Below are 14,517 nucleotides of genomic sequence, written 5' to 3' on the forward strand. Positions count from 1 at the left end.
ATGAGGATAACACGGAGAAGGACTATGCAAGCTGCCTTGAGTTCCTTGGAAGAGGGAAAAAAGCAGGATATAAATGTGATACATAATGACTATAACAAAATAGAGAAGCATCAGCTTGGAGCCACATCTTATTCCACTGGCATTTCCTCCTCACACCATGTTGACATAGAAGAAGGCACAGGGGAGAAATGTAAACAGATACCTAACCAGAAAAATGCCTCCTTTCTCATCCAAAAAAGTCCTGTTGGCCTAGAGCCTAGGCTTTAGCTGCATGCTGCATGCATTGGTCTGATTTTGCTCTGCTTATGTTCTCTGTCTCAAAACTGGACTCCCCTCCCTTTATATCTTCAGCCTGGCCCAACTGTCCAACAAGAACTTTGCTTGAGAAGCAGGTTTTTGGCTACATCTCCCGTGAAACTTGCAGTCCCTTCTAATCAACATGCACATGGAGCCTATAATAAATTCCATGCCAAAACTGGGAGGGTGATGGTAGGCGAAGCTCAGTGGCCCACTGAGGTTGCTATTTTCCTGGCTCTTGCTTTCTCCTGAGCAGAGTCACCAGTGACTTGGCAGGAGCTGCCAATACCCAAAAATAAGAAAACATGCAGGCTTGTCAGAGCTGGCGACATCCCATGCATGCTGTGGGGGATGCAGACGTGAGTGCAGCCCCCCTCCTTAACTCTTTCCTTGCTGGCTCCATGAAGAGACACAGGCTTCTCCAACTTGGGGCCCTCCAGAGGTGTGGGACTGAGGGCCCCATAATCGCCCAGTCAGCCTTGGAGAAGGCGGATGCCCCCTTTCTTCCAAGCCACATCCACATGGTACAATCCTCCAGTTACTATCGCAAAGTAACAACCTTGGGATATTAAAAATGCTTGGAATTGGGGGACCCTATACTCCTCTATCTGGATGCCTAATCTCTCCTCTACTTTCAAGCCATTTATGTACTTAAAAAACCATCTTTCCCCCTTCTTATTCTGTAAAGCCACAGAAAGTTTTCAGAAGTGCCTACTCTTGAGTAAAGGATGGTGAGAGGCAGTCTTAATACTGTCCAGGAAATAGTCTGGCAGCCCCCCCCAATGCAGAACAAAGAGAAGTGCTTAAAATTGATATGCTGAAACAGCTGCCACCAAAATTTATCAGATCCAAAGAAGTGTCCTCTTTTAAAGTGCAAAACTAAAATCGAGGATTAGACACACACACACACTCCCCCACCCCAAATAACCCCACTCAAAAACAGGGCCCTGGAGTTTTCAAAGAAAGTTTAAGCTGCACATCCCATACGATTTTAGGAAACAGGGCTTGAAAGAAGTTCAGAGAGAAAACATTTTATACAGTTATGTGTATTTTATATTGTTATTTATGTATTTTAATTTATTTATTTGTAAGCCGCCCCGAGGCTTTGGCGAATGGGGCGGCCTAGACATTTTCTACATAAATAAATAAATAAATAAATAAATAAATAAAACACAGCATAACTCCAAAAAGACTTGGAAACAACCCCACCCCCAAATCTCAGCAAAGGAGGCCAAGATGTTGTCCAAATCACAACCAATGGCACCTCTCCCTCCCCACGTCCATCAATATGCACAACCAGATTTGGCAACAGAAAATGCATACAGGATGTTACCCTTGCAGACAGGCGGAGAATTCGTCTGAAAGAAAGGGGGCAGCGCGCACACGACGTGTTTAAGATTAGGACCAACTTTACAGGCGGAGAGGAGGAATTCCATCTCTGAACTTGAGCAGAAACCATTCCTCCTTCCACCCCCTCCCGAAAAAAGCACTGCCGGCATAAAACCGACCCGTGAACCGAAAGAGAAGCTCCTGAACTTCTCCCTCCAAGCAGCAGGGGAGCGGGATCTCTTGCGGGCTGGTCCAAATCCGTCCCCTTCCGACTCCATCCCTCGGCTAGAGACGCGGGGGCAGGACCAGGCCCGCGGAGCCTGCTTTTCAGTCCCTGCCGGGCCGGGGCCTTCCCTGCACATCCCTTCCGCGGGACTTAGGACCGGGCTTAGGCGGGCAACTGCCCCGCGACCGGCCCACCCATCCACGCCCACCAAGGTCAGACGAAAGGGGCAGATGGTCTCCTCCTCCAGCGAGCGGCCCCCTCCCCGAGCAGCCGTCCGAAGATGCCAATCTCGGGCTCGGCTGGTTGGGGAGAAGAGGGCTATTTATAGCCTCCGCATCCCTGGCTGGCCGGACGCCCCCTGCTGCTGGGGCGGGGGCAGCGCAACCCTGCCCTTGGCTGGAGGGAAGCAGAGCCATCGACGTGGCCAACACCCACCATCTTCCTCCTAGCCTAAAAGAAAGCGGGGAGCCCTCACCCCAGAAAAGGCCTCCCTCGCTGCCTGCGTGCATCCCTAAATCCCAGCCTGGTCCCCAAAGCCGATGCAAATCCCGGCCTTTCCATGAACGAAACGACCCCCCCCCCCCCAACACACACGCGCGCACCCAGAGACAATGGCCAGGCGAGGAGTTCGCGGCTTCTCCTGGAGGGGGGAGAAGGACTCAAGCTCGGCTGCTCTCCAACTTGCTGCAGGGGCGCGCGATCCCTGCCCCTCCCCCGCTCCGGAGGCCCACGAGGTGTTTGCAAAGTCTGCGGCCCTGCCGCGCCCCCTCCCCACTTGCACAGTTCGCAGCGGCGGCCTGTCGAGAAGAGCCCTTCGCGGAGAGCAAATATTTACCTCGGATATCGACCGGCTGTTGCTGCAGGGCGATGCCGGCCTCCCCCGCCTCTGCCCTGTTCTCCATGGTGGCTTCTTGCTCGGAGGGGGATGGTGGGTGGGTGCGCGTCCCTTCGTGCTTTCTCGAGGCGTTGTACTTCCCCTCCCCCGCGATCCCTGAATGTAGAAGCAAGACCAAGCCGAGGACAGCCTTGCCTTTTTTTCAAGAAATCAATCAAGGTCCTTCCTCTTTTCTCATTCCTCCGTAATTGCAGCCTTCATCAGTTTCCGGGGGATGGAGTGGGTGGGGGGTGGGGGATTATTTTTTAAAAATCGCTCCAGTGAAGAGTTTCTTCTCCAGCAGAAAATAAAATGCAGGCTTTTTAGAAATACGGAAAGCCAACAATCTGGGCGGAACGCCCCCTTCCACAATTTAAAAAAACAAAACCTTTGTGGCTAGGATCTGGAAAAAAGACTTTCCAGTGAAGGAGCCTGGAATATGTATTTTATTTATATATATATATATATATATATATATAAATAAAAAGCCGGCAAGCTCCGACCACCGGCCCCCTCCCAGCTTCGGAGCCTTTGGCCGTCCAGTTGCAGCAGGCGCTGATCCCGCAAAGAGAAGCTCAACTATTGTAGGGTCCCTGCCTGGCCTGGCCTCCGAAGCCGGGCGCTACCACGTCCAGGGAGGGGGAGCCGGACGGCACGGGCACTCCGTCAGCCTCGCCCTCCGGGGGAAGAGGGGTGGGGTGCGGCGCAGACCGCTCGGAAAGCGCGTCCCGCCCGGCGGACGCCGCCGCCGGCCACGAGAGCACTGGGAGCCCGCCCGCGCGCGCCCCTCCGCGGCTTCTGCCTCTTGGTCGCGCCCGGGAACATGTTGAGACTATGTTGGGAAACTTGGATTCTTTGCTCAGCAGCTGGGAGGATGACTCATTTCGCGCAGCGAGTGGGGGGTGCGGGCTGGGGAGGGGGCTTTCCAGGCCTGCGGGGGGCTTTGCAAGGCTTCGGCGCAGGCGCTGCCCCACAGCCCTGCCTGCGCTTCCAATCGCGAGGAGGAGCAAGGGGCAGGCAGGGGCGAGGGGCCCGACTCTTCCCAGGGAGCATCCCGCAGGGACAGCCAGTAGTCCTGGGACGCAAACAACCTGGGGTCTAATCCTCGCTCAGCCATGGAGCCCGCTGCGTGACTGGGCCAGGCACAGACTCTCAGACCGACCTACCTCGCAGGGTTGTTGTTTTGGGGACTAAGTGGGGAGCAGCAGGAGGAGCTGTGGGATATAGCTCTAATAAAATAATTAATAAATTCATGTCTATGCTTGGCTTGGCCACAGGTGTCCCTCCATTTCTCCTGCTCTCTTCACCTGTTCTCCTAAGGAGGTTGCCAGCTGTTATGTGGCCAGGTGCCTCTAAGCACATGCAGAGTGCCTTCACTTGGAGGACAGGAATATCCCGTATGATTCTCTCTTCCACCTCAGTCTCTCACATGCTCACACAGGGCAGAGATATTCCCCCCCCCACCTGGAAAATGCCCCATCCATGCAGCAATCAGGCCTTTAAAATCCTTGACTGACCCCAAAAGAGGTTCTTAAAAAGCTTCAATTGCGGTTTGCTTGCTAGTCAGGAGGTGGACAACATTCCTCCAGGAGGTCCTGTCCTCCACCATCTCCTGGAGTCCACCCAAGCTCACACCAACCGCTTGAGTGACTCCATCCAGCCACCTCATTCTCTGCCGTCCCCTTCTTCTTTTGCCATCTATTGTTCCCAGCATCAGGCTCTTCTCCAGGGAGTCCTTCCTTCTCATTAGGTGGCCAAAGTATTTGAGTTTCATCTTCAGTATCTGGCCTTCTAAAGAGCAGTCAGAGTTGATCTTCTCTAGGACTGACCAGTTTGATCGCCTTGCAGTCCAAGGGACTCGCAGGAGTCTCCTCCAGCACCACAGTTCAAAGGCCTCAATTCTTTGATGCTCAGCCTTCCTTATGGTCCAGCTTTCACAGCCATACACTGCAACTGGGAAAACCATAGCCTTGGCTATACACACTTTTGTTGGCAGGGTGATGTCTCTGCTTTTTAATATGCTGTCTAGATTTGCCATAGCTTTCCTCCCCAGGAGCAAGCGTCTTTTAATTTCTTGGCTGCAGTCCCCATCTGTGGTGATCTTGGAGCCCCAGAAAATAAAATCTGTCACTACCTCCATTTCTTCCCCATCTATTTGTCGGGAAGTGAGAGGACAGCAGGCTGTTTTTCAAGAGCCACAACACTGGTACCCCCAGAAATTTCCCCTGTGCACCTATTATTTAAAAGTCACCCTAGAAGGGTAATGCTGTCTCTGTTCATTCGTTGATTTCAGTGGAGTAGAATCAGATTGACTTTAGAAATTGATATGAGTTACAGGAAACAAGAATGCTTATCGGTACACTGAGGACTCCATCCTTCTGCCTCTGTTTACAGAAGAACAACTTAGCATTAGGTGACATTATTATGACTCTATATATAATGTGTTCTGCTTTTTAAAAATCAATTTTCCACACTAATTACAACACAAAAATGCATCTACATTTACAAATACTTTCAAAATCTTTTTATTGTTTTAAAATACAAATGTGAATCATTAAAGAATTGAAAAATATGTTTTCAATTAAAAACGACATTTATAAGTCATATTTGTATCAAGTTCAAAGTATGAAAAAGGTATCGAAGTAAGGATTGAACCCTGTAACCTGGGGGTAAGTCCTAGTAAACTCAGAGGCACTTACTTCTAAGTAGACATCTGTAAGGTTGCTTAAGAAACCAGTTGTGGGGTCCACAGCCAGCTTCCGCACTTGCAAAGATTATGAAAATATTTGGTCCTAAGCCTATTCATTTTTATCAGATTAATCACCTCTCACAGTCTATTTTTCTCCCGTCTCTGCTGCTTGTTCCAGTAATAAAACATGTAGCGTTCAATGTGATTCAGGACATAATTCTATGTATACTTGGACAGAAAAATGCTGAGAGTTTTAGGATTTCTTCTGTCTAAACTTGCATAGGGTTGAGCCTTTTTATCCCTTTTTAAAAACTTCATTTTCTTATTTACTTCATTCATCCTGCAGCCATCACACGAGCTCTTAGAATTCTCATGTACTCTTTAACCAGGTGGAAAATTTGGAAAGGGAAAAAAAGGAATTAGAGAAGAAATATATCAGAAAGAGAGATTTTTAAATCCTAGCAGAAATACAAGTTAAAAGAAAGAAATTGAAAAATGTAGAAGATGAAAAAATACAGAGAAATTTAATATATTTGAAAAGGGAGTACTTTGAATTTAGTAATAAGAATTAAAGATTGCTGAATTTCACACAATGAAAGAAATTAGAAAATTCAATTGGAATAGTTAGTGATGAAAATGGGAGAAAGTATAATTTAACAAGAGATAAATTAGGAATATTTTATCATTTTTCTCTGAGTTACATACAGGTGGAGAATTATCACTAAACAAAGTTAGAACATATACAGAGAAAAAAAATGGGGCAAAATTGCAACAGATGCATATAGACCTAATGAAACCAACAATTAAAGAAACCTAGATTGGTGATAAGTCAAGATGCAACAAAGTTTACAGCAATATTAGCAAATAGAATTAAAAAATTTATTGATAAATATATTAACATATATTTTTAATATATTTTATTAAATATATTACTGCAGTGGCTCTGTGGAAGGGAGACAGATGGCAGATTTGACCAGAAGAGTTTTGAACATATTACCAGTTACAAGTAAAGGAGAACTCAAAGCTGGCATAATATCTTTAGATATTTTAAAAGCTTTTGATTATGTGGAATGGCCAACAATGAACATATTAATAGAAACATTAGGATTTGGAAAATGATTTAAAGGTGTAATAGAGCAATTATATTCAGATAATGTATCAAAAATAATAGTAAATAATGGTATAGCAGAGCAAATATCCCTAGGCTGAGGTACTATTTATTTATTTAAAACTTTTATATACTGTCCACTACCATGTGGTCTTGGGATGGTCTTACAATAAAACAAAATGGCGCACAGCATCCATTCTATACAATAAAACCCTGCTTAAAATCACAATCTAAACCTTAAAATACTGGGAAAATAAAAAGGGTCTGGCATGGCACCAAAAAGAATAAAGTGTCAGCGCCAGGCGAACTTCTCTGGAGAGCGTGTTCCATAACCGGGTCATCACCGCAGAGAAGGCCCTTCTCCGGGTAGTCACCTTCCTAATCTCCTTCAAGGAGGACTCCCAAAGAAGGACCTCCAACCCAGCTCTTAAGGGGTGGGCAGGCACATACGGAAGGAGACGCTCCTTCCGATAACCAGGTACTAAACAAGGATGTCCCATTTCCCCAATATTGTTTGCTTTAGTCATGGAACTACTAACAAATAGTATAAAGAATTATAATTTAATGAAAGGTATAGCTTTTGAGAATGCGATTAAGATTAGCCTATTTGCTGATGATACTTAGTTAACAATAAGGGATCCATTAGAAGCTATGAATTAGGTTAGATTACATCTGGAAGGATTTGAAGAGATAGTGGGTTTAAGGATAAACTGGGATAAATCAGAAATGATGTTATTTAATAGTGATAAAGAAGAGAAAGAAAAAAATGTTTGTTTGTTTATTTAAAGCTTTTATAGACCATGCCATTACTAGCATTTCGGGACGGTTTACAAAATTAGGAGTAAATTTAAAGTTAAAGATGTAAAGTTAAGATAACTAGAGCTATCAAGGAATTCAGGAAGATTAAATTATGTTGGTTTGGTAGAATACATAGAAACATAGAAACAGAGTGAGTCAGAAGGGGTCTCCCGGGCCATCTAGTCTGACCTCCGGCACCAGCTGGCACCGCTCACGACATGCCCACCATGTGCATGTCCAGCCTATCCTTGAACACCCGCACCGATGGGGCCTTAACGACCTCTCGTGGAAGCCCATTCCACACCCTCGGGGTCCTGACTGTCAGGAAGTGCTTCCTGGCATCCAAATGGAACCTTGGTTCCCTGAGCTTTGCTCCGTTGGAGCGCGTCCTGCCCTCCTCTTCAGGGGAGAACAGGGCTCTACCCACCTCCATGTGACACCCCCTCACATATCTGTATGTCGCCAACAGATCCCCTCTGAGTCTCCTCCTCTCCAGGCTGAAGAGAACCAGAAAAACATTGTGTAAGATGACACTATTGCCTATGATTATTTTTTAATTTATGATGTTACCTATTAAGATAACAGATAAGAATTAAAAGAATGGCAAGATATGAGTAATACATTTTATGATGGTATTGGTCATAAAAGATAGAGTCAGAAAGTGGGTACAGATTTCCATATGTGGTAGGAATATGATTATATAATGAAGTTTGGAAAGAGGTCTTTCAAGAATGTAGTAAAATATTAAGTTTGAATATAGAAATATGCCCTGAGATTGCATTACTTTCAATATTTGATAAGAACAATGGAGTTGGAATAATAAAGAATTAGTAACAAATTTAATAACTGCTATGAGATTAATCATAACTAAGAATTAGAAAGTAAGATATGATTACTAACTGGGTGATTAGCATAGAGAAGTTTGGAATATAGCTATTAGCAATAAATAACTTGTGATATTAAAGTGAGAAAGGGGGCATATGAAGAAAAGTAAGTTTAATGAGATTTGGGGTGTATTTATTGAGAATGTCTTTTAAAAAGGGAATGGATTTCAACTATTAAATAATCATTGCAGTTTTGGAAGAGGGAAATGTCTTGAAAGAATGTTTGCATGAATTTTTCTATCTGCAACATCTATCCTATGGTCTTTATGGTGGGGGCACAATATCTTTAAGAACTATTTTAATGGTATGTTTAACTTTATATGTTTTTATTTTAGATGTAATGTCCTCTGGATTGTATTTTAGATTGAACATTAATATTTTTTTCTTTAAAGAGTACCTATGTTTTAGTGAAGAGCCTAATGCTGGGAATGATTGAAGGAAAAAGGAGGAGGGGACGGCAGAGGCTGAGGTGGCTGGATGGGGTCACTGGGGCGGTGGGTGTGGGGTTGGGTGGACTCTGGGGGACGGTGGAGAACAGGAGGGCCTGGAGGAATGTTGTCCATGGGGTCGTGAAGGGTCAGGAACGACATAGTGACTAAACCTCTTTTAGTGTTCTGCCCACAGCTGCCCAGTTAGTGCATGAATGCTTCCAGCTTATATGGGCAATAAATGAAAAGGCCATACAGTTATCTTTCAATATCCTTGAACTAACCAGATAAGGTTGTCTAACATGCTAATAGCCCACTACGTGTTCTTAGCACAACCTCATAGGGGAAATGAGGCTTTTCCGGCACGTGGGCATCATAAATATGGAACTGAGGTGTGGAGGTTCTTCAGGATTAATGAGCAAGGAACGCCTGGCATAATTTTCTGTTTGTGGCACGAGTCAAAGGGAAGCCTAGGCTACTCCATGGCAACATGCTGGTCCCAAGGAACACTGCTCCGCATGCACAGATAGGTTCTCGGCTGCCACCTCAAACTTCTTCCACAGCTCAGCCTGACACTGGAGAAGTTGAGGGCAGTCTGGAGGCAGCACCTGCCAGCCCATCAATCGCCACGGTTGGTTCAGCTGATCTGGCTCAGCAGATCCGTATCCCCTCCCTCCCTCCCTCCCTCCTCCATGTGAGCCTGTCCTGAAGCACTGGATGGAGAAGGATGGACCAGGTGCTGGTTGACACAGATAAAAGAGGGGGACTCCCACAAAGCTGCATTCCATCATTTAGAAACATAGAAACAGAGCGAATCAGAAGGGACCTCCCGGGCCATCTAGTCTGACCTCCGGCACCAGCCGGCTCCGCTCACAACATGCCCAGCATGTGCACGTCCATCACATGTGCATCAGATGAATTCAAAAAGGATAACATCTTAACATTTTTATTAATGATTTGGATGAGGAAATGTAAGGAATGCATATCAAATTTGCAGATGACACAAAATAGGGTGGGACAAATAATACCCTTGAAAACAGAATCAAAATTCAAAGAGAGCTTGATGCATTGGAATGCTGAGCCAAAAGCAATAGAATTAAATTTAATAGGGACAGAAGTTCTGCACAAGAAAAAAGAAACCGAACTCCTTGTTACAAGATGAGGGATAATTGACTCAACAATTCTACAAGTGAGAGGGATCTTAGAATCGTTGTACGTCTTAAGCTGAATCAGTCAACGCTGTGATGTGGCTGCAAAAAAGGCAGATGCTATTTTGAGCTGCACTAATAAGAGGATCCCTTCCCAGTCCCAGGAAGCAATATTTCCCCTTTACTCAGCGCTGGTTAGGTACCTGGAGTACCGTGTACGGTTCTGGGCACCACAGTTTCAGAAAGATGCAAACAAACTGGAAAGTGTTCAGAGGAGGGCAGCAGGGGTAATCCAGGGACTGGAAACAAAGACCTGTGAGGGACTGAAAGAACTGGGCATGTTTAGCCTGGAGAAGAGAAGACTGAGGGGAGATAGGATTGCAATCTACAAGTCCTTGAAAGGCTGTCACAAAGAGGAAGGACGGGATCTCTTTTCAATCATCCCAGAGTGCAGGACATGGAATAACAGGCTCGAGTTACAGCAAGCCACTTTCTGGCTGAACATCAGGAAGAACTTCCTGACTTTTAGAGCAATACAACAATGGAGCTCATTAGCTTGGGAGGCCATGGGTGGTCACACACTTGCATTCAAGAGGCAGCTGGACAGCCATCCGATAGGGATGGTTTAACTGGGGAGCCCTGCATTGAACAGGGGGTGAACGCAATGGCCTTCTTGACCCCTTCTAGCTCTGCTATTCTGTAGACAATGGCTGTCAGTCCTAATGGCTATTCTATTTATTAGATTTATGTCACCTTTTTTCTTACAAAGAACTCAAAGCATCTTACATCGTCCTCCTCCTGCTGCTCTCCATCTTATCCCCAGAACCCTGCGAGGTAGGTTGGGCTGAGTTTGTGACTGGCCCAAATTCACCCCATTGGCTCAGCAGGGACTAGAACCCAGACTGCATGAGTCCCAGTCCTGTGCTCTTAACCACTACACCACACTGGCATATTATGGCCATATGCTACTTCTAATATTCCAGGTAGCATGCCTATATTAATGGAATATTAATATTAATTAATATTAATATGCCTATCTTAATGGAGTCCACAATTAATGGATGAATTTCAGTTGTTGCGGCCTGATGATGTGGACAAGGTGCTTGGACAAGTACGCCCTACCACCTGCTTACTAGACCCATGCCCATCTTGGCTATTTAAGAAAGCCGAGGACGGGATTGGGGCCTGGATCCTGGAGGTGGTCAACGCCTCTTTAAGAGACGGTCGGGTACCTTCCTCTTTAAAAGAGGCGGTAGTCCGGCCAGTCCTGAAGAAGGCATCCCTGGATCCAGAGGTGGCTGCCAATTATAGACAGGTGGCCAACATCCCGTTCCTGGGCAAGGTGTTGGAGCAGGTGGTGGCAGGACAACTCCAAGCTTTCTTGGATGAAACTGATTATCTGGACCCATTTCAGTCCAGCTTCAGACCCGGGTACGGCACTGAATCTGCCTTGGTCACCCTGTACAATGACCTGTGCAGGGAGAGAGACAGGGGGAGTGTGTCCCTGTTGTTCCTCCTGGACCTCTCAGCGGCCTTTGATACCATCGACCATGGTATCCCTCTGGATAGGCTAGCGAGACTGGAGGTTGGAGGCACTGCTTTGCAGTGGTTCTGCTCCTATCTCAATGGCCGATTCCAGAAGGTGGTGCTGGGGGACTATGGCTCTGCGCCATGGCAGTTATGCCATGGAGTTCCACAGGGGTCCATTTTATTTATTGTGCGATGTATTTATAGTGCGATTTCTATTCTGCCTTTTTCCTACAAAGGGCTCAAGGCAGCTTACATCTTCTCTCCTCCTTCATCTTATCCCCACAACAACAACTCTGTGAGGTAGGTTGGGCTGAGAGGCTGTGACTGGCCCAAAGTCACCCAGTTGGCTCCATGGCCGAGCGGGGACTAGAACCCGGATCCTCTGAGTCCCAGTCCCGTGCTCTTAACCACTACGCCACACTGGCTCTCACTTTTGTCCCCCTTGCTATTCAACATCTACATGAAACCGCTGAGAGAGGTCATCAGGAGGTGTGGGCTGCGGAATCATCAGTACGCTGATGATACCCAGCTCTACCTCTCGTTTTCCACCAATCCAGGTGAGGCAGTGGCTGTGCTGAACTGGTGCCTGGCCGAGGTAATGGGCTGGATAAGGGCCAATAAACTGAAGCTTAATCCAGACAAGACGGAGGTCCTGGGTGGTTCAGACCTCGGGACGGGGGACTTGGGCCTTGTCCTAAATGGGGTTGCACTCCCTCTGAGGGACAGGGTTCGCAGCTTAGGAGTGCTCTTCGACCCTGAGCTGTCTTTAGAAGCTCAGGTGACGGCGGTGGCGAGGAGCGCTTTCCTTCAGCTTCAGCTGTTCCATCAGCTGCGACCCTTCTTGGAGGATGACTGCCTGGTGACAGTGACACACGCATTGGTAACTTCCCGATTAGATTTCTGCAACATGCTCTACATGGGGCTGCCCTTGAAGACGGTCCAGGTACTTCAATTGGTTCAGAATAGAGCTGCCAGGCTGCTGACGGGGACTGGGCCTTGTGTTCACATGACTCCAGTCCTCCGTCAGCTTCACTGGCTCCCGATTGAAGTCCGGGCCCAATTCAAGGTGTTGGTTATGACCTATAAAGCCCTCAACAGCTTGGGTCCTGGGTATCTAAAGGAACGCTTGCATCCATACATGCCCTCTCGCCCCTTGAGATCAGTAACGGATGCCCTTCTCCAGGAACCCTCCATGAATGATATTAGGAGGGTGAGTACCCGGAGGAGGGCCTTCTCTGCAGTGGCGCCCCACCTAAGGAATGCGCTCCCCAGAGAGGTCCGCCTGGCGCTGTCGTTATTTGTTTTTCGGCGCCAGGCTAAGACCTTTTTATTTAAAATTTATTTTAAGTGTTAATTTATTGGTCATTTGTAGGATTTTAAAATTATTTTTAAGTCGAGATGCACCGGGTTTTAATATTTTTATTGTATAATTTGGTTCTTGCTGTAAGCCGCCCCGAGACTTTGTTGCGATGGGGGTGGCATAGAAATGTTTTAAATAAATATGCCATAGATGGAAAGGTGCTGCTGCATTTAACTTCCTCTTGGAGGTCTCACATGGGCAGGTAATTGGCTGCTGTGTGAGCAGATGCTGGATGAAACGAACCTTTGGTCTGACACAAGGCTCTTGTTATGTCTTAAAGACTTTAGAGTGGCTTATATATCAGTGAAAACAAAACAGTCCCACAGCTCAAGGCTTGCATTTCAAAAAGGTAAGCATAGAGCAGCAGCAAGGGCAAAAGAAAACAAGTAAGCACAGGCACCAATTCTTAATGTTGTAAAGTTCTTATAATTACTGGATTTACAGTAGAATCCTGTATTATTTTGGAGTTATATAGCACTTCTCAATGAAGAAATCCCAAAGTGGAATACAAATCAATCAGTGCTAATGCCTCATGTACCTCAGAAAATACATTAGAAGTCCCACTGAGTTCAATGGGGCTCACTCCCAAGTATTTTGGTATAGTCTTAAAGTATTATGTTAATAATACATGTCTCAAGAAAAAAAGAACTGATTGCATTATATGTATAATGTTTTTCTTCCTCTTGCAAGGAACCCAAAGCAGCTTACAAGGTACTCCTACACTCCCATTTAAACTCTCAACAACAACCTATAATGTAGGTGTGGCTAAGACTTTGTGACTGGCCCAAAGTCACCCGGCGAACTTCATGGCCAAGCGTAGCCTGGAACCCACATCTCTTCAAGTTCCAATCCAACATTCTAACCACTATTTCCCAAAATGGAAGTCTCAAAGAGAAACGATGGATCCTAGTTTTGGGGTGGCATCAAGCAATACTCGGGTGCAGAATCCACTACCACAGGATGTAGTGATGGCCATCAACTTGAATGGCTTTAAAAGGGGATTAAGGAAATGCATGGAAGATGAGCCTCATCAAAGCCTAACAGTCAGGACAACCAGGCAGTTGCCAAGAACCATGTGCGATCAGACCACAGATCTATGTAGTCCAGCATTATGTTTGGTGGACAATAAGGCAGTCTGAGGGAGGCCACAGGAAGGACGTAAGGGCCATGGCAATTTCCCACCTCTGTTCTCTAGCAACTGGTGCACACAGGCAAACTGTCCCTGATGTTGGAAGTGGCCCAGGGCCTTCGTGACTAGCAGCCATTGATAGCCTCATCCTCCCCAAATCAGAAGCAGCAGAGCTCTGAAAACCAGTTGCCAAGCAAAGCGAGGACATGCCTGCCCAAGCGTCCTTCTGGAACACTTCCCACAAGCATCCCATCAGCCCCTTTGGGAACAGAAGACTGGATTACCGGGGCCCTGGGCATGCTCCCGAGCAGCTCCTATGTTCTTACATGGAAGAAAGGGGAGAGGAGTAGATTAAAATATAAAAGTGGCATGACATCCTTTCCCCGTTCTTTCATTCATTCATTCCTAACTCTCACACTGCATGCTTCCTTCCTCCCCGCTTCTGCTTCCGAGATCTCCCTTTCCTTCCTGCCTTCCTGCCTTCCTGCCTCACCCTTTCGTTGTCCTCCCCTGCTCCCCTACTCCCCCTGCTCTATCCCCTTTCCTCTCCCCTCTGCTTTCTCTTTCCCTATCCTTCCCAGACTCTCTCTTTTCTCCCCTTTCTCCTCCCCCTCCTTCCACCCGCTCTCTGCCCCTTCGCCTTCCTTATCCCCCCATTCCTTCCGCCTCCTCCTTCCCTGTCTCCCCCTTTGCTCTCCTCTCCCTCCCGCTTTCTCC

General features: G+C 46.7%; 1 protein-coding gene across 3 annotated transcripts in view; it reads right to left on the bottom strand.

Annotated features, from left to right (window-relative positions):
- Positions 1-3,199, bottom strand: part of MAP7D1 (MAP7 domain containing 1) — a 66,344-nt gene extending 63,145 nt beyond the window's left edge. For 2 of the 3 annotated variants that reach the window (XM_044424940.1, XM_044424938.1), the window contains exon 1: positions 2,688-3,198. In XM_044424940.1, the coding sequence (XP_044280875.1) occupies positions 2,688-2,754 (67 nt within the window). In that variant the 5' untranslated portion in view covers positions 2,755-3,198. Of the gene's footprint in view, positions 1-2,687 lie in introns of all 3 variants that reach the window. The other variant, XM_044424939.1, reaches the window with a different exon arrangement.
- Positions 3,200-14,517: the final 11,318 nt, after the last annotated feature.

This window comes from Varanus komodoensis, unplaced genomic scaffold (genome assembly GCF_004798865.1).
Source record: "Varanus komodoensis strain SLA01 unplaced genomic scaffold, ASM479886v1 scaffold15, whole genome shotgun sequence".
NCBI classification, from domain to species: Eukaryota; Metazoa; Chordata; class Lepidosauria; order Squamata; family Varanidae; genus Varanus; species Varanus komodoensis.